The sequence below is a fragment of the Mirounga angustirostris genome, unplaced genomic scaffold, assembly GCF_029215605.1.
Source record: "Mirounga angustirostris isolate CCGP_5_RB_7025 unplaced genomic scaffold, mMirAng1.0.hap1 SCAF_10, whole genome shotgun sequence".
In the NCBI taxonomy this organism is placed as follows: domain Eukaryota; kingdom Metazoa; phylum Chordata; class Mammalia; order Carnivora; family Phocidae; genus Mirounga; species Mirounga angustirostris.
In genome coordinates this window covers 65,721,637-65,744,609 of record NW_026991718.1, presented here as the reverse complement: position 1 = coordinate 65,744,609, position 22,973 = coordinate 65,721,637, and the positions used below count along the sequence as shown (strand labels likewise).

General features: G+C 40.6%; 1 protein-coding gene and 1 non-coding gene across 3 annotated transcripts in view; both read left to right on the top strand.

Moving 5' to 3' along the window:
• The window catches only part of CUNH2orf73 (chromosome unknown C2orf73 homolog), a 34,387-nt gene extending 24,630 nt beyond the window's left edge, over positions 1-9,757 (top strand). For both annotated transcript variants that reach the window (XM_045884992.3, XM_045884991.3), the window contains one exon: positions 249-9,757. In XM_045884992.3, coding sequence (XP_045740948.1) covers positions 249-617 — 369 coding nt within the window. In that variant the 3' untranslated portion in view covers positions 618-9,757. The remainder of the gene's footprint in view (positions 1-248) is intronic.
• LOC123852180 (U6 spliceosomal RNA) lies at positions 7,197-7,303 on the top strand. Its single transcript, XR_006792800.1, has one exon. It is a non-coding gene; the product is annotated as a U6 spliceosomal RNA (small nuclear RNA).
• Positions 9,758-22,973: the final 13,216 nt, after the last annotated feature.

Below are 22,973 nucleotides of genomic sequence, written 5' to 3'. Positions count from 1 at the left end.
GACTCTTTGGCTTTCTGCCTTTCCCTTTTATTTTTCTGGCACACCCTGTTTTTATCATTGATTTAAAAGTTTCACTAATAATTATTATGCCACTGTCTTCAGTTTTAGACTAAGGTGACAACCAATGCAGAGGCAGAAATAAGGGCCTGCCTCACCAGAACTTGAGCTAACACATGAACTGAGTTCACAGCTGCATCTTCCAGCAACTTGTGTGCCCTGGTTAATGTCAACTTTGTTTTCCTTTCCAGCGACATGGAGCTTTTGTGCAGACAGAGATAAAACCAGGGAGTAGGCCAATAGTTCCTACGGGAACAGAGGTATTACGGAATGCTCCGGGGTCATGCTCATCAGAAGTGTCCAAAAAAACAGAGAAAGGAAACTCAGCGGAAAGCAAAATGATCTCACCAGGTCTCTGCCGACAAAATTCCCCAGAGCTGTCAGAGACTGAAACTCCCTTATCAGAAACAGATGTCAGAGAGGCAGCCAAGGCATGCCCCCGAAGTCCTGAGAAAAGGGAGAAGGTCGCAGACATCTTCCAAGTAACTGCAGTAAACGTTCTTCTCCCCAGGCATGATCGTTTCAATCCACCAATAAAAAGTCAGGATAAGTCAGGATAAATTACCTTCTTCAGATAAAAATCTAATCCTTGGAATGGAGAGAAATTGCAGAATCCCACAAACCATCACAGTTGCTTTTTCTGTTATCAATAACCTCAAAAAATTCAATTTACATAAATGGGAAAATGAAAAAAGACAATTAAAATTTACCAAAAATTTAAGAGTGGTCTCTAATGAGTGGTGGATAATGAGACATATTTCTAAGTCATATTATTTATAACCAAACAATTTTGTTTTTCACAAAAATGAACATAATTAACAAATATAAAACTTTTATGAGAGGCTCTATGGGATAGTCATTCTCTGGAATCAAAGCAGGGTTGGAATTTTGCCTCTACATCTATGAGCTGTGTGACCTTGGGTAAATTACTTAACCTTTCTAGACTTCAGTTTCCTCATCTGTAAAATCAGGATAATAGCGATTTCCCAAGGTTAATGAGCATGAGATTATATACATTGATCAGTTAAGTAACCAATGTGATTACATTATCACTATTACTATAATTAAATTTAAAGATAATGTTCTCCTATAACCTTAAATTTTCCTCCTTATTCTAAAACTTTTAGTCCCTCTGTATACAATTAAGAGTGTGAAAAATCTGGAAACATTTCTCCTGGTACTAGTTACACAAATGTGCACGCACGCACGCACACACACACATACTCTTAATTCAAGGACATATGGATACCTAGAATATAAAAATATTTCCTAAGTTGTTTTCTATTTTACTTAGATCACTTCTAGCACTAACTCCATCTTTGCTTTTTACAAGAGTTTGGCGTGGTTAATTCTACCAGCTCTTCTATTTGGCACATTTGGTGTGCCAAAATGTATGTATCAGAGGCTGTGTTCTGTTGCACACAAGTGGAGTAGGTGGAATATCTCTCTGCTGCCAAAAGAGTATTTATATGCTCAGCAAATTTCCATGGCAATATATCAGTCGCACACTATTATCTGTAGTGTTGATAAGACAATAGGTGTATCTTTATCCCTTTTTTTCCACTAAAGAAATTTTAATAGACTGCAAATGAATGAATGTCATTATTATAAATTTGTGTATTGGGGACTTTCAGTTCTTACAGCAGATTAAGGGTAATAGTGAGCCCCTTTCATTACACACACCTTGAAATGCTGAATAAAATAAAACAACAAATAAATATATAGCCAAGGTCACAAAACAGAGAAACCCTCAAATAAGAACTTGCTTATTTGTCTATCAATATACACCTTAAAGATCTTTTGTGTAGAGTACCTCGTTATTTTAAGAGCTGCATAGTCTTCCTTAGTATAGATATACTATAGAATTGAAGCACAAAGAATGCAAGCTTCAGTGTATGTGTGGGAAAGGGTGGGGGGAAGTTTGATAGCAAATATGGAAAGAGGTCTTAAAGGCTAAGGACTTGAAGTTTTTTAAAGATTTTTATTTATTTAATAGAGAGAGCACAAGCAGGGGGAGCAGGAGAAGGAGAAGCAGGTTCCCCGCTAAGCAGGGAGCCTGATGCGGGGCTCAATCCCAGGACCCTAAGATCATGACCTGAGCCGAAGGCAGCTGTTCAACTGACTGAGACACCCAGGCACCCCTTGATGGAATCTTATGGCCTCCAAAATAGAGTTAAGATTGAAACCTGCATAAAGCTAGAACCCTCAAATAGTTGGCCTATCTTGGTACAAGGCAGACTAGAAGAACTTCACTTGTATAACCAGGCAGACAGCAAAAAAGTTTGCCTCTTCCTACAGCTATATATAGTGGTTAAAATATTTGTAAGAAAGTAAAACCTCAAGCTTGTGCCACATTCCAGTTTGGAATATGAATTTACATGCAGAACATCTTATAGGACAGAAAATTAACATAAAAATTAGTCCTGCTGGTGAAATGCAAATGCAAAACTCCCCTAGAGAGAGATTTCCACAATCCACAGAAGAAACAGTCCCTGCTAAAGGTAAGGTCACAAACAAAAATTACAGATCACAAAAAAGAAAACCAAACCGAGTAGGAGTCTGCAGTATAACAAAGAGAATGGTTAAACCTCAGAATTAGAGGTAGTAGAATTTAAATACTTTCAACTTGAAGGTACTTGCCTTTCTTTCATTCTGGAAAATTTTACTCTGTAGCCTTTCTATTATTTCCATCCCCTCCATTCTCTCTCTTCCCTCCTTCTGGAACAGCTACCAGCTGAATGATGGAACACTCAGATTTATCTTCTATATGTCCTAACTTTTCTCTCATGATCTTTTTCATGGTACTTTACCATTAAGTAATGCAAGAATCCCTTGACACCAATTTTCTACTAATTTGCTTTTCAGCCATGTCAATTGTTATACCAGGCCATCTATGGAAAACATTTTTTAATTAGTATTTTATTTTTTAATTTCTAAGATCTATAAATGCTTCCTTAATACATAAGACTCTTCCTATATTATGGATATGATAGTTTCTCTTATCACTCTTAGAACATAATAAAGCTTAACATCTTAATTGTTAATTTTTGTTTGTTGAGCATGATGCCTCAATTTCTTGGTATTATACTTTTTTCCCTCAAATGTGTGGTGATTCTTGGTTGTATACTCTTCTCTGATTATGTGATTTTCAGATCCCTATCAGTGTAAACTGTTTCTGTCTGCTGCACCTGACTTTGGGACAGGGTTAGGATATGAGTCAGACATGATCTGAAGATGATTTGTGTGATGGGATTTTTGACGTTCATGGAGGTCAGTAGCTACTTGAGCACTGGCCTGTTTTTCTAGCCCTAGTGTATGAGTCAATTCATCCACAGCTGCCCAGCACTTAGCACATGCAGAACAGGGAGGGGTTACTAATTTGCTGCTCCACGTGCAGTTTCCTAATTTTTCAAATTGATAAATGCCCCAGACCCCCTTCCACTTCTTAATATCCATTAGCTCTAAAAAATAAAAAAAAATAAAATATCCATTAGCTCTAAGCTCGTAGTTCTATCCAACCTCCCTCTACAGCAGTCATCTCTAGACATGCGTTGGTTTTTTTTGTTTTTTTAAGATTTCATCTATCTACTTTAGAGAGAGAGTGTGTATGTGTTGGGGGAGGAACAGAGGGGAAGGGAGAGGAAAAATGAGAGAATCACAAGCAGACTCCACACTGAGCACAGAACCCCATGCAGGGCTTGGTCCCACAACATCCTGAGACCACAACCAGAGACCAAGAATTGAGTCACCCAGGCACCCCTCGGTTTTTCTTTCATTTAGTTTTGTTCCTCCAAACATTTGTTCTCTGGTAATATCTTTTAGAACTTAATAAAAATCTATTTCTTCTGATAGTAGGTTTCCCTGGTTTCCAATGCTATTAAACTATATTTTATTATTATCTATTTACATGTATTTTTGTGAGATTTAGTGGGCAGTAAGTGGTAGATGTGTATGACCAGTCTGCCATCGTGAATCATTCTCTAATTTTCTTTTAAGTAAATCATTTGCAAACTTAGTACTGTGGCCATTAGTAAATCACAGATTTTCTGCAATAGACCTCACAATTGACTGGCAGGCATTAGGTAAGAATTGTCATAGTCCTTCTGTCTTAGGGAATGTGTTTTAGTGAGAGATGGAGGGTCTGGGGCCAAACAGCCCAGTTAGTGGACTACTACCATAGGCTAGATTGGTGGTTCTCAACATTTCCAAGTATAAGGACATGTTTTCTGCATTTAAAAAAAGTTTATTGTTCCTTACAAAGTGTAATTAAACTTTTAGTATCCATTGTTTGAGAAAACACATAATAACAAAATGCAGTGATGATTTCCAGGTTCAATTATCTGGTTTTTTTAACTGCTAAGGGTGTGTCTCTCCACAATGAATTCCATAGTCTATTAAAGTTATAACTGCCTATTGGTACAAATAGTGCTCTTAAATTTCACAAGAATATTTGAATATTTTCAAGTTGTCCCTTTATTAGTATTTTCTTAGAATTATAGCTTTTACCAGGATGAGGATTGTTTTCTGCTTAACAAAGGGGAAAAAAAAAGTCCTTCATAAAATTTAATATTTTAAAAAATACCTTAATGAATGAGCTAATGGTTTTTAGTCCTTAACGTTGCTATTAATACCATAAATCTTTGTGTGTTTTAAGGTTTAAAGCAGTTTCCAATCTATTATCTCATTGGATCTTTACAATAATCCTATGGAGCAGGGAAAATAATACTATGTATGTCAGTCTTCCAGCTAATTAATAGACTCAGAGAACTTAAATAATTTCCCCAAGTTGGCAGTTAGCAAGCAACAAAACCAGGGACAGAACCTAAGTTTCTCAGTGCTCTGTCCATTCATTCTCAAATGTCAATGCACAGGACAATGCTGGCCCATTGCAAACAAAAAAACAAGGTTAAGGAGTATAAAAGCAATTTCAAAACTTTTATTAAGAGATTGTCACTTTACTGCTTTTTGGGATTCAAAATGCTCTCTGTTAGACTTCTTATCACTATGATGGACTAAGTTGATGTGGGAAGCACCTATCATACCTACACCAACAAAGGCTCGATAAACAAAAACATTCAAAATACACAACTAAGCACTAAAACAAGAAAGCAAAATCCTCAGGTGCCAGAAAAAAAGAGAACACTAAAAAGTAGTGATCAAGAGGTAAGGTTAACTAGGCAACTGCAGAAGTGGAATCAGAAGTTGAGCTTAGGAGCTACAATGGGAGTTGAGGCCCCACGTGCAATGGAGCTGAAGCTCAGCTGTTGTGAAAAGGATTCTAGAATCTCTCTCCCATTAGCCTGAGAATTAGGGGGTGAAGCAAACTGATTACCTCCCAGACAACACACTTCCCAAACTAAGCTGTGCACAAAGTAGGAGCCACAGGTGTATTCCTGAGAAGTAGCACAGAAAACGCAAACCAAAAAACCCTGAGAATCAAAGATCCAGAAGAATCAGAGAAACCCAAAGGACCCTGGTATAGACAAAAGACAAATACACTACTGCCCCATAGTCACACTCTACAATCCTGGGGACATGAGACACCGTGGAAAGAAATACCTAAAGATGAGATGGAAAATACCTATCTTCCAGCGGAGGGAGTTAGCAGAATTCATACCCTAAGATTTACAGACAACAGAGCAAAGAGACTATAAAGTAAGTAAGCTTAAATGATTCTGGACATAAAAGAATAAAAGCTATACAGAAAAACCAGAACAGCATAAAAAATAAGAGGCATATTTCAGGGGGGGAAATAAGCTATAGAAATTCCAAAGATAAAAAATATATCATTTTTTCAAAATTTAGTAGATTAAAAAAAATTTTAAAACTTTGTAGACTAAACATAGCTTAAAAGAAAGTTGGAAGGCAAAGTTGAAATCTCACAGAATGAAACACAAAAAGATAAAAAAGAAATATTAAAAAGAAAGAGGCACAGAGAAAATAGAACATTACTAAGTGTTCCAGAAGGACACAATAGAGGGAATATGAGAGAAATCTGCAATAAAAATGGCTATGATAGAGACTGCTACCTGTTCCCAATAACCAGTCTCCCCCTCTGCCCTTTTCACAGAATCACCCATTTTTAGCTAAGAACCAGGCTGCCCAGAATAAAGACAATATTTCCCAGTTTACCTTATACCTGGATTGGCTATATGACTATGTTCTAGAATGTAACCAAAACAGCATGTACAACTTCCAGAAATGTCCTTAAAGAAGTAGGATTTTTCTCTCTACTTTTTCTTTCCTAGTAGCTCAAATGCAGATGGTATGATTTAAGTTTGATTAGAGAATCTACTTGCTGAGAATGAATGGTGGAACAATAAAATAAAAGGGTCCCTGAGCCCCTGACACCATCAAACACCACCTGGAGAGCCTCATCTATGTGAAAAAGAAATAAACTTCTATCTTGTAGGAACCACTTTGATTTAGAGTTGTTTTTAAAACCACTTGCAGCAGAATCTAATTGTAACTTCTGATTGAGAATTTTCTACAATTAAAGATGGGAGTCTTCGATTTAAGGGAGCGAAATGAATTTTGAGCTAGAAAAAATGAAATTAAATCCACACATGGACACAGAATAATAAAACCACAGAACATCAAATGTACAGAGAAAAACTTTAAAAGCAAATCAGAGAGAAAAGAGATTGTTGCCCATAAGGAAAGACAAACTTCTCAGCCAGAATGAGAGATACAAGAAGAAAATGGAATAATACCTTGAAAATGTTGAAAGGCAGTAATGCTCAACATAGAATTCCATGCTTAGCTAAACTATAAGTCAAGAATGAGGACAAAATATGGACATTGCCAGACATACACATTTTAGCAATAATAGCAAGTACATATATAATACAACTTTATAAGGCACGGTTCTAAGTGCTTTATATATTTTCACTCGTAATCTGCACAACAAGCCTCTGAGGTAGATACTATTAATATTAGTATATTAAGGATGATGTAACTGAGATACAAGGAGGTTAAGTAACTTGACCAAGGTTACACAGCTGGTAAGTGGCCAAATTGGGATTCAGGCCCAGGCATCCTGTTTCAGATTCTGTGGTTTTAATCACTCACAGAATAGAGTTTTTTACTCACAGATCTTCAATGAGATCACTACTGAAATCATTTAAAATATTAGTATGGTGCTCGCTTTGGCAGCATATTTGCTAAAACTGGAACAATACAGAGAAGATTAGCAGGGCCCCCGTGTGAGGATCACATGCAAAAGACTGGTATGGAACCTGGACAGAACAAGTAGGATGTAAGCAGAAAAACAAGAAAACTAAATCAGCGAATCCTATGGATCAATTTATGTATTGACTACAAAAATGTTATTTCATGAAATAATTCCGATATTAGATTCTAGGGGACTTTTTCCTCTTGTAGTGTCTTTATTTGGCAAAAGAAAATATTTGGCTACTCTATGTCAATTCCCCCCAAAATTTTGGTAATTTTCCTAGTCTGTGAAATCATAGTCTGGCAACCATTGATCTATTGTGCAACAAAGGCTTTTTGTTTTTTGTGTTTTTTTAAAGCAAATTTGCAAAGTTAATTACTGGTGTGTCATACCAAAAAATATTTATTGGTATTAGTATATTTTGTTATTTGTATTCATTCTGTGAGGACAGGCTGCATGTAACCATTAGTGAGAATCGCTATTTTCCTCAAACACTGCTCCTCAAACACGGCTCCTTTGAAGGCCATGCTATAAATCAAAATGTAACAAAGGAGAAAAAAAACCCTTTCCACCACAGAAACTCACTGCTAACTTATTAAGGTTTATGGAGAAAATGCTTTTTGTTGATAAATTATATCAAGGTGATCTACAGTATTTCAGCCCAGAAGGCAGAGCCCAGTGCTGTTACATGCCCACCAAAATCAAAGATGGGTAACCACACAGAACACTTCTGAAGGAGTGAATTTTGTGAGAAATAGAGAATATATGTTACTTTTTACTTGTAATAATAACTATTATAAAATTTTCTTCAAATTACTCTGTAAACTTTATATGCTGTAGATTAAGAAAGCCAAAGGTTTTACTTTTAAGTAATTTTATAGGTCTCACACAATTTTCCCACTCTCTAGTCTACCTTGCATCAGAAAGAGATACCCCAAAAATGGTCCCCAGAGTTCCCAGCAATTTGCTTCACAATCATAGGCAAATGATTTGAAAAAAATGTATGACCTAGCACAATTTCCATGGCTAGAATCTTAATTGTGGCAGTAAAAGAAACCGAATTTCCAGATTAAGTTCTCTGTAAAAACAATTTAATTTTTTAGGGTGCTATTATTATTTCTTGCTTTGCTTTTTTGTTGTTGTTGTTAAGATTTTATTTACTTATTTGAGAGAGAGAGACAGAGAGCACAAACAGGGAGGACAGGAAGCAGGCTCCCCAATGAGCAGGGAGCCCTATGCGGGACTCGATCCCAGGACCCAGGGATCATGACCTGAGCCAAAGGCAAAGACTTAACCAACTGAGCCACTCAGGCACTCCTTTGCTTTTGTTGTTTTATGAGTCTGTGTGTTTCACTGTGGAAGGAGTTGAGAATATTGAGAAGGTATTTTTTTTAATCTTTTTTTTTAAAATTTGACAGAGAGAGACACAGTGAGAGAGGGAACACAAGCAGGGGGAGTGGGAGATGGAGAAGCAGGCTTCTCAAGGAGCAGGGAGCCCAACGCGGGGCTCGACCTGAGCCGAAGGCAGATGCTTAACGACTGAGCCACCCAGGCGCCCCTTGAGAAGGTATTTTTAAGCGTCAGCCTATAAAGTAAAGATTCCCTTGAAAGTCCCCTATATAGTCCATGATGTCCAGTATACAAAATTTTGTATACAGTAATTCTTATATACACTAAAAAATATCACTGAGCTATGGGACAAAAGGAAAATCCCTATCAGATGTCTGCCTACCTGCAGGGTTTCCTCCATCCTGTTTTTATATTAGGCTTTTATAACCGTAGTACATGCTTGTGTATTGAAGGATTAACCTTGCCCAAAGAGAGGTCTGGCTTTTGCCCTTGACTTCTGTGAGGCAACTTCTAAGACATTGGAATGTCCTGCTTGATAAGAGTGTCTTTGTTTATCTGGGGACCCTGGGCCATGCCAGAAAGTCTATGCTGACAATGCAATTTTTGGTGGGGGGAGAGGTCTTGGGCCACATAGTATTAGTTTGACCTCTGGAGGGGCTGGAGATTAAGGTCAGCCAGGTTGGCAGTCAACCATGACTATAGGACCAAGCTCAATTAAACACTCTGGACGCCAAAACTCAGCAAGGCATCCTAGTTGGTAATATTCCATGTGTTTCATCACACGTTACTGAGAGAAGTTAGCACTGCTCACAACTTCACTGAGAGAAGACAAATGGAAGTTCATGCTTGGAATTCTCCTGGACTCTGCCCCATGTGCCTCTTTTCTCCACTGATTTCAATGTGTATCCTTTCATTGTAATAAACCACAACTGTGAGTATAAGAGCTTTTAATGAGTTTGGTCCTTCTAGCAAATTAACAAATGTGAGGGTGGTCGTGACAACCCCCAGATTTGATGTCAGAAGTCAGGCTGCACTTGGGGATTCTCAAACCTTGCAATACAGATTTATTTGTGAAAATTAAGTAAGATGATGACATCTACAGTGAAAACCCTTGGTAATGTGGAATCTCTCACCATATTAAAGTTGAAATATTTGATAAAAGTTGATAATAAATTGTATTTGTTTTGCTCTAAAAATGTTCCAAAGCATTTTTAGTTAAGAACTTCTGAAATTTTTTTTTTTTAAAGATTTTTCTTTATTCGACAGAGAGAGAGACAGCGAGAGAGGGACACAAGCAGGGGAAGTGGGAAAGGGAGAAGCAGGCTTCCTGCCGAGCAGGGAGCCCGATGTGGGGCTTGATCCCAGGACCCTGGGATCATGACCTGAGCTGAAGGCAGATGCTTAACGACTGAGCCACCCAGGTGTCCCGAACTCCTGAAATTTTGAAGGACAAAGTATTGATTTTACTACAAGTAATCTCACAGATGGTACTAAAAAATGGCCAAAAGAAGAACTCTAGATCAATCACTAAAACTCTCATTTCTTCAATCAGTCCTATTAAAGGTCCTTTAGGCCTGTAAGTGGGAATCCCAATCTCTGTCCTATATCCAGCACCACTCCCTCATAGACTTCCTTTAACTCTGCCCACAGCTTCCTAAATAATCCTTTTATTAAATTCTCCTCACTCACCCGATTTGACTGGCCGCTATTTCCTGGCTAGACTTGATCAATACAGTGATTGGCACTAAGGCCACATGTGATCACAGAATTTTCTTAACACTGAGCTCCAGATTATTATTATGAATTGATTCAAGTTGACACTTGAAATGCATTTGTCATTCCTAGATTTGAGATTCAACAATATTCCTCCTGGTTTGAGCTTCCACCAAGAAACATGAAAAATGTTCCTTATTATCAGACACTTCATTGCTCTCTCACTTCTAAGTCACTGAGGAACAGCTTGTAATACCTCAGTTTTACCACTCTCCCTGGGACCTCAGTGATGAGAATTTTGGTCCAGTATACCTGTTGATATATAACATCCACCAAGATGCCCTGTGGCCCAATGAATTTCTGTATCATACCTCTTTATTTGCCAGTCACTTGCTTCTATAGCTCAAATATCCTCAGAGACCAGGCAGATGGTCTAAGAAAGACAGTGGTATAAACAATAGGCAGTTCTGATTTCTGGCACATCAGAGAAAAGATTTCTAAAAATCCACTCCTCCATAAAAGAAACGAGAACACTGGGCAAAAATTGTTGAAATCAACTGTTTCAAAACTCTGAAAATTAACCAAAGGCTTACAACAATTGGAAGAGCATTTATTCAATAAAAATGACTTAGTCTCTGTGAGAACAGTAAGCTTTGTGGTGTTTTAACTTGCCCTGTTCCCATCCTACTCCCAAAAAGGATAAAATAATTAGGAATAAGTATAGCAAAAAAAAGTGCAAGACTTTTATACTGAAAACCACAAAATGTTGTTGAAAGAAATTAAAGAAGATCTAAATAAATAAAAAGACAGAGCATGTTCATGGATTGAAACAAATAATTTTAAACTGGCAACACTCCCTAAACTGGCTGACAGAGTCAACACAATACCTTTCAAAATCCCAGGTGCCTTTTTTGCAGAAACTGAAGCTGATCCTAAAATTCATATGAAAATGCGAGGGGCCCAGAGCAGCCAAACAAGCTTGAAAAAGAACAAAGTTGGAGGACTCAAACGTCCTGGTTTCAAAATTTACTACAAGATTATGGTGAATCAAGATAGGATAGTACTGGCATAAAAAGAGACGTAAAGATCAGTGGAGATTGGACAGTTCAGAAATAAACTCATACATCTAAGGTCAATTGATTTTCAACAAGGGTGCCAAGACCATTCAATGGGGAAAGAATAGTCTTTTCAACAAACAGTGTTGGACAACTGGATAACCACATGCAGAAGGATAAAGGTGGACCCCTTCTTTACATTTAACAAAAATTAACTCAAAACGGATCAACAACCTAAATGTCAGAGTGAAAACTAAAAAAACTCTTACAAATAAAACATAGGTATAAATATTTATCACCTTGGATTAGGCAATGATTTGTATGATGTCAAAACCACAAGAAACAGAAGAAAACATAGGTAAGATGGACTTTAAAATTTGTGCTCCAGAGAGCACCGTCAAAAAAATAAATGTCAACCCACTGGAGAAAATATTTGCAAATCATTTAAGAGACTTGCATCCAAAACATATAAATCACTCAGAAACTCAACAATTAAAATAATACCCAATTAAAGATGGGAAAGGATTTGAATAAACTTTTCTCTAAGGAAGCTATACAAATGACCAATAAACACATGAAAAAATTCCCAACATCAAGGGACATTAGGAAATGCAAATGAAAACCACAATGAATAACCGTTTCATCCCCCTTAGGATGGCAAAATAAAAAAGACAACAAGTGTCTTCCAGGATGTGGAGCAATTGGGACCCTGATTCATTGCTGGTAGGATTATAAAATGCTGCAGCCACTGTAAAAATAGTTTGGTAGCTCTTCAAAAAGTTAAACATACAACCCAGTAATCCTACTTGTAGGAATATACCCAAGAAAACAGAAAACATATGTCCACACAAAAACTTACACACAAATGCTCATATCAGCATTATTTATAATAGGTAGAAAGCAGAAACAAGACAAATGTCCACCAATTTATAGACGAATCCATGAAATGAAGCGTATCCATAGTATGGAAGATTATGCAGCAGTAAGAGCAAATATTGAAAATACATTATGCCAAGGGAAAGAAACCAGACACAAAAGGCCACAAGTTGTATGATCCCATGTACAGAAGATGTCCAAAATAGGCACATCCATAGAAAAAAAGATCAGTGGTTGCCAGGGGCTGGGAATGGCAGAGGGGGAATGGGGAGTGACTGCTAATGGGTACAAGGTTTCTTTCTCAGGTGATGAAAATGTTCTGCAATCAGACAGTGGTGATCCACGCACAACCTCGTAATAAAAACCACTGAATTCTACACTTTAAAACAGTACATTTTATTGCATGTCGATTACAATTGACCTTTGAACAATGCGGGGGAATGGGGTGCCGAACCCCCCATGCAGTCTAAAATCCACGTATAACTTTTGATGCCTCCAAATCTTAACCGATAGCCTATTGTTGATGGAAGGCTTACTAATAATAGATTAACACATGTTTTGTATGGTATATGTATTATATATTGTATTCTTACAATAAAGCTAGAGAAAAGAAAATGTTCAGAAAATCATAAGGAAAAGAATCATGGTACTGTACTATATTTATCCAAAAATCTACGTATAGGTGGATCCACTCAGTTCAAACCCATGTTGTTCAAGGGTCAACTGTGTTTCTCAATAAAGTTGTTAAAAATGAGGCAATAAGCAGTGCTTGAACCTAGAGTAAACTAAGGAGTCAAGGCCCTTTCTAAAGACATCATAATTCAGAAACATTTTAAATACACAGCTGGTCAAATAAAATACCAGTAGGGCTGCCAGACCCAGACCAGGAAGGGGACCAGAGTCAGGGGGTTTCCCTCTGAAGTGGGTCATCACTTCCTAGCTATCCCATTCTTTGTCTCCCACACGTAGGACCTGCTCAGCAGAGCACCAAGATCCAGCCTGGGTGTCCCCTTAGTGTAGGGCACCCTTCTCTGGTGTACCCTGCCTCACCTGGCAATCTAACTGAAACTCCACCCCAGTAGGGCGGTTCCATCACCTCCAGCCCAACTGTCCTTCCAACATTTCTGAAAATCTTGCATCCTCTCAGACCCAAGTCGCAGCTTCCCCAGGGGCCATGCACTCGCTCTCCCGGCCTGCTGACTGGTCGTGCCGTGCAGCTTATGCAGAGGACACACACCGGGCCACGAGAACCTTTAGTCATCCGGGTCACGGCACAATATTCCTCTCAGAATAAGAACTTAGATCCTCAGTTTACCAAAAAGTAAAATGAAACTGACATAGACAAAACTTCCAAAAATTGGTGTAGGGTGTGTGTCAGTATGACTATCTGAAGTGAAATGATCCTAGATTTATGGACATTTGGACTCCTATCATCTAACAGCAATCCCTTCTCAGGAGGCTAAAAAAATCCTGGAAATCTCTAAGGAGGCACCTGGGACCAAACCTGAGCTAAATGCTTAAAAATCTGGTTTCTAACCCCAAGGCAGGTCTTGGAACAGGTCATCTCATCCACAGAAATATCAGTTTCATGATCCAAGAGCAGTTACATTCACTCTGCCTAAATCACAGGTGACCTGAAGGATCAAATTGGAATCAAAAATTTATTTGAAAGTGCTTTAAAATGTGTAAAACAACAGACGGGTGTGCAGTTTCTTTATCTTATCTTTGAAGTCCTGATCCTGTGAAAATTTTAATAGGCAAATAAAAATGGTTGTTTAAATAACTAGGATAATTCCTTGGTTACAGTGAAGCACTGTTCTGAAGGGAAGAAAAAGAACACTACTGCGTGCATTTATTTTCATATGTCTGTATATATATGACACATATATTACAGGTGCCTGGGTGGCTCAGTTGGTTAAGCATCCAACTCTTGATTTCAGCTCAGATCTTGATCTCAGGGTCGTGGGTTCAAGCCCAGCCTTGGACTCCATGCTGAGCATGGAGCCTACTTAAAAAAAAAAAAAAAATGGTTTTCTTTTTAGGCCACAGAGTAGGAGTAGTTTGTCAATCAATGTGACACTGACATTTCTCATCACACTGCTAAAAAGAAAATCACAGGCCCAAGATTGAGTCACTTTATGTTAAGGTCCATGTCAGCAAATGAAGACTCAATACTTAACCTAACTGCAGTTTCAACCCCCTGCGGAATGCGACCTTTAACCAGCCAACCTGGAGTTTCCTGGTCAGCACAAGGAGGTAGCCAGCATGAGGAGGTAACCCACTGAGAGATCCTCTCTGTTCCCTTTACCAGGGTGACCTTGCCTGAAACAATGCATTCTTTGCTAATAATTTCCTTTTTCCTGTTCCCTCTCTGCCTTTAAAAACCTTTTCTGCAGCTCAAAAGAGCTCCTTTCTATCTGCTGGATGGGATGATGCTCAATTCATGAATTATTGAATAAGCCCAATTTGATCTTTCAGTTTATGTGGAGGAATTTTGTTTTTTAACAACACCAAAGTTGCCAGAGTTGTTAAAGGAACCCACTGATAGCAATGAAGGCCATCCCACTGCAGGGTAGTGGGATGTTCCCTTCTTCATCTTGCTTCCAACATTGTTGTCAGTACATTCACACAGCACAAAACACTGAGTAATTCCATCCTACTTTAGTCCTATATTAGATTTCTGTGCTGCCAGCTATCAAAAAGAAAAAAAAAAGAGTGCAAATTACATTTTCAGAGAAAGAAGAGGGAAAGGAAATAAAATTCCCTACCACCTCTGTAAGAATGTAAAGGAAATCATGAGATGTTAATTATAAAAAGTACTTTACATATTCCTTTAACAGTACAAATATTAGCTGTTATTCTGGTGCTTTAAAAAAAAAAAACCCTCTAAGGAAGAGTAGCAAGTTTATTAACTCAGACTTGTTGCTGCAGAATAGATGTGATGTTTTTTGTTTTTGCCATCCAGGATTCCACCCCTAGCATCTGATTTGGGCAGGAAACCAGACAACTTGTGGGACACACACGAATCTGTGGGTAGTTCCGCCTGGTGACTCTTCCGACGCTGACCCTGGTCAGCCTGAGCTGTGGGAAAGGTGCAGAAGCCTCGCTGGTCTTCAGAAGAAGAAAGTTCTGTGAAGGAGGCGCCTTGTCTTGTGACTCGGGTGGAGAGGAAGCCTGGGTGGGGGTGGCCTGGGACCCACCAAGGCCAGACAGGGTTCCTGACATTCTTGCGAACTTCTTAGAAGCCTTGAGAGGTGAGCCACAATCCGTGGAGGGACCGGCTGCCCGTTGGCTTTGGCCATCCCCGGGCTGCCTGCCCAGTGAACTGCTTTTATTGTTACCAAATGTCACTCCACCCAAGACAGGATTTTCCAAAGATTCCTTAGATGAATGGGAACTTCTGGTTGCTCCTTGTTTTCTGAAGTGTGTTATGACAGGCATTTGATCTGTTCCTCCTTTGTAATTCAGGAAAAATTCCTTAGGGCCTAGAGGGTGCCCTTTAACAGAAAGCAGCGGACATTGGTGTGCCTTTCCAGCCAGTTTCAGGGTCTCTGATGAGTGGATAGATTCATCTTCTCGCAGATGTGCCAATGTGTTAGGTTGCTCAAGGATGAAGAGGAAGCCCGTCCCTGTGCTGAATGTTGTTGTTTGATTTTGAGCACCCCACGTAGAAGGCAGGTTGAGATTGGGAAAAGTCCTGAGCTTGGCCAGGGTGCCCAGGGACTGAGAGGAGCCAGCCTGCAGGTACCACCCTGGGGGCTGACAGCCTTCCCCAGGGTGCTGGCTCTCCTTGGATTTAGAGGGGGAAAGCCAGCCTGTCCTTATTCAACATCCCCCCAACACACACAGCGGTCTGGGCTTCTCCCTCTGGCCAGGAAAGGGGGTAGGAGCATCTGCACCTGGCATCTGCTCTGGCGCTGGGTCCGGGGGGAGCAAAGGCGGCACTAATGTGTCCCATCCCAGGTTCCCATTGGCTTTGGGGAAGGGGCTAGACCCCTACCCCACCCCAGCCCACGCCCGTCCCAGAGCAAATACAACAGTCTGCAAATTTCAAGGGGCGAGGCGGGTGCCTGCAGGAGTCCCACCTGCCGTCACAGTTGTAGGAATCTTGCTTCTAGTAAATTTCAGACATGCCGATAGTGGGCGAGGGCCGAGGCCGCCTCAGAGGCGGCTCCCAGGAGGACGACATCAGCGCCAGAAACGCAGCGGCTTGCCAGGAAGCTAATCGCACAGTGTGGGTGAGCGCCGGAGGGGCCTGGGAGCTGCAGAGCTGCCTTGGGAGGAGCCGAGCCTGAGGAAGCAGCAAGGCAGGTTTCCCACCCCTGCCACTTCGCGGCTGTGTGGTTGTGAGAATGCTACCTCACCTCTCGGGGTCACGGTCCTTCCTCTGTGACAGGAAGAGAACGCAAACAGCGACATCACAGCGTCCTAGGGAGTCCGTGAGATCTTGCACGTGGAATGCTTTGCCAACAATAGCATGCGCTGAGCGGGCCAGTGCCCGGTACTGTTACCTGAACTTCACGTTTCTTAAAGATTTTTTTTATTATATTATTTATTTGAGAGAGAGAGAATGAGTAAGAGCGAGTACATGAGAGGGGGGAGGGTCAGAGGGAGAAGCAGACTCACCGCCGAGCAGGGAGCCCGATGCGGGACTCGATCCCGGGACTCCAGGATCATGACCTGAGCCGAAGGCAGTCGCTTAACCAACTAAGCCATCCAGGCGCCCTGAACTTCATGTTTCTTAACTAGAGCCCTCACCGACACCTTCAAGGAGGTCCCTGTCACTGCAGCCATTAAAATGGGATAACGGGTAAAGAAAAAGGGGCAGAGGGTGCCTGGATGGCTCAGTTGGTTGGACGACTGCCTTCAGCTCAGGTCATGATCCTGGAGTCCCGGGATCGAGTCCCGCATCGGGCTCCCTGCTCAGCGAGGAGCCTGCTTCTCCCTCTGACCCTCCCCCCTCTCATGTACTCGCTCTCATTCTCACTCTCTCAAATAAATAAATAAATCTTTAAAAAAAAGAAAAAGAAAACGGGGCAGAGATATTAAGTAATATTTGCCTACGACCAAACAGTTAAGAGGTATTTAAACCCACGGAGTCTGACTCGGAGGCTGCCCTCTGATCCTAGCAAATACATTACAAGGAGGGAAATTTTCGCATGCATGTTCATCCTTGAGGCTTCCTTCCTCCCTGACATGATACTGAATCAGTTGCTAAGATTTGTATCATCTATTTGTGTCTTGTATTTGTCCTCTTGTTTTTATTCTAACTCATTGTAGGGGTTTTGAAACATGACCTCAAACTTTCTCTCCCATTGAGAGGAGTCTATGTCCCATCCTCCTTGAATCCTCCTGCTAGGACCAACAGACCAAGGCAGAAGCGATGACAACAGGCTTCTGAGGCCTGGTCATAAAAGGCCATAGTTCACTGGTACCCTTAGCCGGCATGGAAGAAGCAGGACTTCCCGAAAGCTACCCCGCAGGGCAGGCCAGGTGTAGACATTCCAATCAGGGTCCTGGCTGAGCCCAGTGGGCGAGTCTTCTCCACCAAGGAGCTAGATACAGGAGTGGAAGAGCGTGGAAGCAGCTCTTGCAGCTCTGGCCATTCACCTTTCTCTCCAGCAGAGGCCCCGGACTGGGGAGTAGAGGTGAGCCATACCCCCTGCATCATAAAACGGTTATCGTTGTTGGCCACTAAGTTTGGGCTTGTCTATTGTCTTGTAGTAGATAACTGGAACACTCATTATGTCCCAAATGAGACTCCAGTGTGTCTGTGTCCCCCCTTGCAAATTTCTGCCTTCAAGTTAATGGCATCATAGGTCACCCCGGTGGTCAGAAACTTTCGTGTTCCATCTCCCATCAGTCACCGAATTCTAGTTCTTCCATCTGTTTCCTGTTTCCTAGTTCCTCTGCCTCTGCCTTCCACGGTTCACTACCCCTACACTCCACTCATTTCCAGGCAACAGTCTCCTAACTGGCCTGTCAGCCTCAGCTTCTCATACCCTGTTCGTTCACTGCTCTCTGCAGGTTCCCCTCAGTCTCATCAGTCTCGGCCTCATGGAAAACTCTCCAAAGATTCCTCCTTGCCGTCAGAAGGACTTACGAGGCCTCCTCGGTATGACAGCCTCCCTCCAGACAGCCATGCCTCCAGTCTGATGCCCTGTACTCACACATGGAGCTACTCATTCTTTCCAGAACATTCCAGATACATTCGTGCTCCTGTGTCTTTATCCATGCTGTTCCCTCTGTCTGGACTGCCCACATCTTCACACCTCTCCCATTTCACACTCTCTGAAGTTCTACCTCCACCAACCCCAAGCAGAACAAACTGTTCCTAGCTGATTATCCCGTTGTTCCCCAGGATGCATGTCACTTTTGTAGCACTTACTTGTCTGTCTTTACACTCTGCATCTCTAGTGTCTACTGTGTAGCCTGCCTGGCAGACAAGATGTACTCTATCAATGCTTTTGGGATTTCCACTACTGCCACCCTAATTCAGAGAATAATCTTCACCCAAATATAATTTGTCTTCTTAAAGTATAGCCGCCCACAGGTCATCCCCCGCCCCCCTCAAAAACGTAGGTGTCTGCCCACTGAATGAAGACAGAACTTTGCACGACATCTGTGATCCATACCTTTGGACTGAAGGAGACCTGGAGTAAGGTTCAACCAGTAAGTTGGATGGATTAACGTATTGCCCACCTCTGTGCTGTCTCTTCATCTCTCTCCAGCATGGCACGGTCTTCAGTTTTTGAATTTCTACTCATATTTATCTTCCTAATAGTCTCTTTCTCTTGGACAGTTTATTCTTCGATTTTGCTTTTGAGTCTCCACATTAGGTCTCAGGAATGACCAGGAGGCAGGAGGTCATATTCATTTCTGGGTGTTAGATAGCAAGTTCGCTTTCTTTCTTGCCCATTGCCAAAGCAATGGAAGGTAGACATGGAAGATCAGAGACACAGTGTCTCGCCTCCTTTCCAATCACAGTCACCAGCATTTACTGTGCGACATCCTCCTGCAATAGTGCTTTCTCTCTTCTACTCCAGACTCTCCAAAGTAACTGGTGGTACAGTTTTAGCTGAGCACTCTTTGCTCTACAGTTATTTTTTTTATTCATTTATAAATATTGTATTAAATTCAAGATAATCTATGTATTGTGGTCACAATGCATATATTGTAGAGATGTGAATACATACATACAAAGGTGTGATGCAAGGAGCAGGATTATTTGAAAGTGACCTGGATTGTATGGACAATCAGGGGCTCTCTGTCTTCTACCAGTGAGAGGACTGAGCCTACACCTTGCTCCTTACAGGACTAGGAGCTTCCTTTTCTCTGATAGCAGAGACTACAACTTTCCGTAGTTCCTGATATCTCCAAGTTCTAGGCAGTTGTGCTTCCCAAACAACTCCTGAAAACAGCTGAAATCCCTAATCCAGACTATATGGTGTCAGGCACCATGCCCTCATGCTGTCATGCTTCACCCATAAAAAGGAGACCCACATTTGGGGAGGGATCTCTCCAATAGAACCCTGACCCAAATTTGAATCCAGCAGTGATCTGACCTGAGCAGGATGGGGGCGGGGAGGAGGATCAGGTGGACTAGTGCCTTTTTTAAAAAAATTGTGGTAAAATTCACATAAAAAGTGCTGTTTTAACCATTTAAAAATGTACAATTCCCTGCAAACACAAAACCAGCCCTACAAGAAATATTGAAAGGGGTCCTCTAAGCAAAGAGGGAGCCTAAAAGTAACACAGACCAGAAAGGAACACAGACAATATACAGTAATAGTCACCTTACAGGCAATACAATGGCACTAAATTCATATCTTTCAATAGTTACCCTGAATGTAAATGGGCTAAATGCCCCAATCAAAAGACACAGGCTATCAGATTGGATAAAAAAACAAGACCCATTGATATGCTGTCTGCAAGAGACTCATTTTAGACCCAAAGACACCCCCAGATTGAAAGTGAGGGGGTGGAAAAACTATTTACCATGCTAATGGACACCAAAAGAAAGCTGGGGTGGCAATCCTTATATCAGACAAATTAGTTTTTAAACCAAAGACTATAATAAGAGATGAGGAAGGACGCTATATCCTACTTAAAGGGTCTATCCAACAAGAAGATCTAACAATTGTAAATATCTATGCCCCTAACATGGGAGCAGCCTATTATATAAGGCAATTAATAACAAAAGCAAAGAAACACATTGACAACAGGGGCGCCTGGGTGGCTCAGTCGGTTAAGCGACTGCCTTCAGCTCAGGTCATGATCCTGGAGTCCCGGGATCGAGTCCCTCATCGGGCTCCCTGCTTGGCAGGGAGTCTGCTTCTCCCTCTGACCCTCCCCCCTCTCATGTGCTCTCTCTCTCTCATTCTGTCTCAAATAAATAAATAAAATCTTTAAAAAAAAAAAAAAAGAAAAGAAACACATTGACAACAATACAATAATAGTGGGGGACTTTAACACCCCCCTCACTGAAATGGACAGATCATCTAAGCAAAAGATCAACAAGGAAATAAAGACTTTAAATGACACACTGGACCAAATGGACTTCACAGATACATTCAGAACATTCCATCCCAAAGCAACAGAATACACATTCTTCTTTAGTGCCCATGGAACATTCTCCAGAATAGATCACATCCTAGGTCACAAATCAGGTCTCAACTGGTACCAAAAGATTGGGATCATTCCCTACATATTTTCAGACGACAGTGCTTTGAAACTAGAACTCAATCACAAGAGGAAAGTCGGAAAGAACTCAAATACATGGAGGCTAAAGAGCATCCTACTAAAGAATGAATGGGTCAACCAGGAAATTAAAATCTTTGGGATACAGCAAAGGCAGTCCTAAGAGGAAAGTATATAACAATACAAACCTTTTCAAGAAACAAGAAAGGTCTCAAATACACAACCTAACCCTACACCTAAAGGAGTTGGAGAAAGAACAGCAAATAAAACCTAAACCCAGCAGGAGAAGAGAAATAATAAAGATCAGAGCAGAAATCAATGAAATAGAAACCAAAAGAACAGTAGAACAGATCAATGAAACTAGGAGCTGGTTCTTTGAAAGAATTAACAAGATTAATAAACCCCTGGCCAGACTTATCAAAAAGAAAAGAGAAATGCCCAAATCTACAAAATCATGAATGAAAGAGGAGAGATCACAAACACCACCAAAGAAATACAAACAATTATAAGAACATATTATGAGCATCTATATGGTAGCAAATTAGATAATCTGGAAGAAATGAATGCATTGCTAGAGATGTATCAACTACCAACACTGGACCAGGAAGAAATAGAAAACCTGAACAGACCTATAACCACTAACGAAATTGAAGCAGTCATCAAAATTCTCCCAACAAACAAGAGCCCAGGGCCAGAGGGCTTCCCAGGGGAATTCTACCAAACATTTAAAGAAGAATTAATACCTATTCTTCTGAAACTGTTCCAAAAAATAGAAATGGAAAGAAAACTTCCAAACTCGTTTTATGAGGCCACCATTACCTTGATCCCCAAACCAGACAAAGACCCCATCAAAAAGGAGAATTACAGACCAATATCCTTGATGAACATGGATGCAAAAATTCTCACCAAAATACTAGCCAATAGGATCCAACGGTCCATTAAAAGGATTATTCACCACAACCAAGTGGGATTTATCCCTGGGCTGCAAGTTTGGTTCAACATCCGCAAATCAATCAATGTGATACAATACATTAATCAAAGAAAGAACAAGAACCATATGATCCTCTCAATAGATGCAGAAAAAGCATTTGACAAAGTACAGCATCCTTTCTTGATCAAAACTCTTCAGAGTATAGGGATAGAGGGTACATACCTCAATATCATAAAAGCCATCTATGAAAAACCCACAGCCAATATCATTCTCAATGGGGAAAAACTGAGAGCTTTCCCCCTAAGGTCAGGAACACAGCAGGGATGTCCACTATCACCACCGCTATTCAACACCGTATTAGAAATCCTAGCCACAGCAATCAGACAACAAAAAGAAATCAAAGGCATCCAAATCGGCAAAGAAGAAGTCAAACTGTCACTGTTTGCAGATGATATGATACTTTATGTGGAAAACCCAAAAGACTCCACCCCAAAACTGCTAGAACTCATACAGGAATTCAGTCAAGTGGCAGGATATAAAATCAGTGCACAGAGATCAGTGGCATTCCTATACACCAACAACAAGACAGAAGAAAGAGAAATTAAGGAGTTGATCCCATTTACAACTGCACCCAAAACCATAAGATACCTAGGAATAAATCTAACCAAAGAGTCAAAGAATCTGTACTCAGAAAACTATAAAATACTCCTGAAAGAAATTGAGGAAGACACAAAGAAATGGAAAAAGGTTGCATGCTCATGGATTGGAAGAACAAATATTGTGAAGATGTCAATGCTACCTAGAGCAATCTACACATTTAATGCAATCCCTATCAAAATACCATCCACTTTTTTCAAAGAAATGGAACAAATAATCCTAAAATTTGTATGGAACCAGAAAAGACCTTGAATAGCCAGAAGAATGTTGAAAAAGAAAACCAAAGCTGGTGGCATCACAATTCCGGACTTCCAGCTCTATTACAAAGCTGTCATCATCAAGACAGTATGGTACTGGCACAAAAACAGACACATAGATCAGTGGAACAGAATAGAGAGCCCAGAAATGGACCCTCAACTCTATGGTCAGCTAATCTTCAACAAAGCAGGAAAGAATGTCC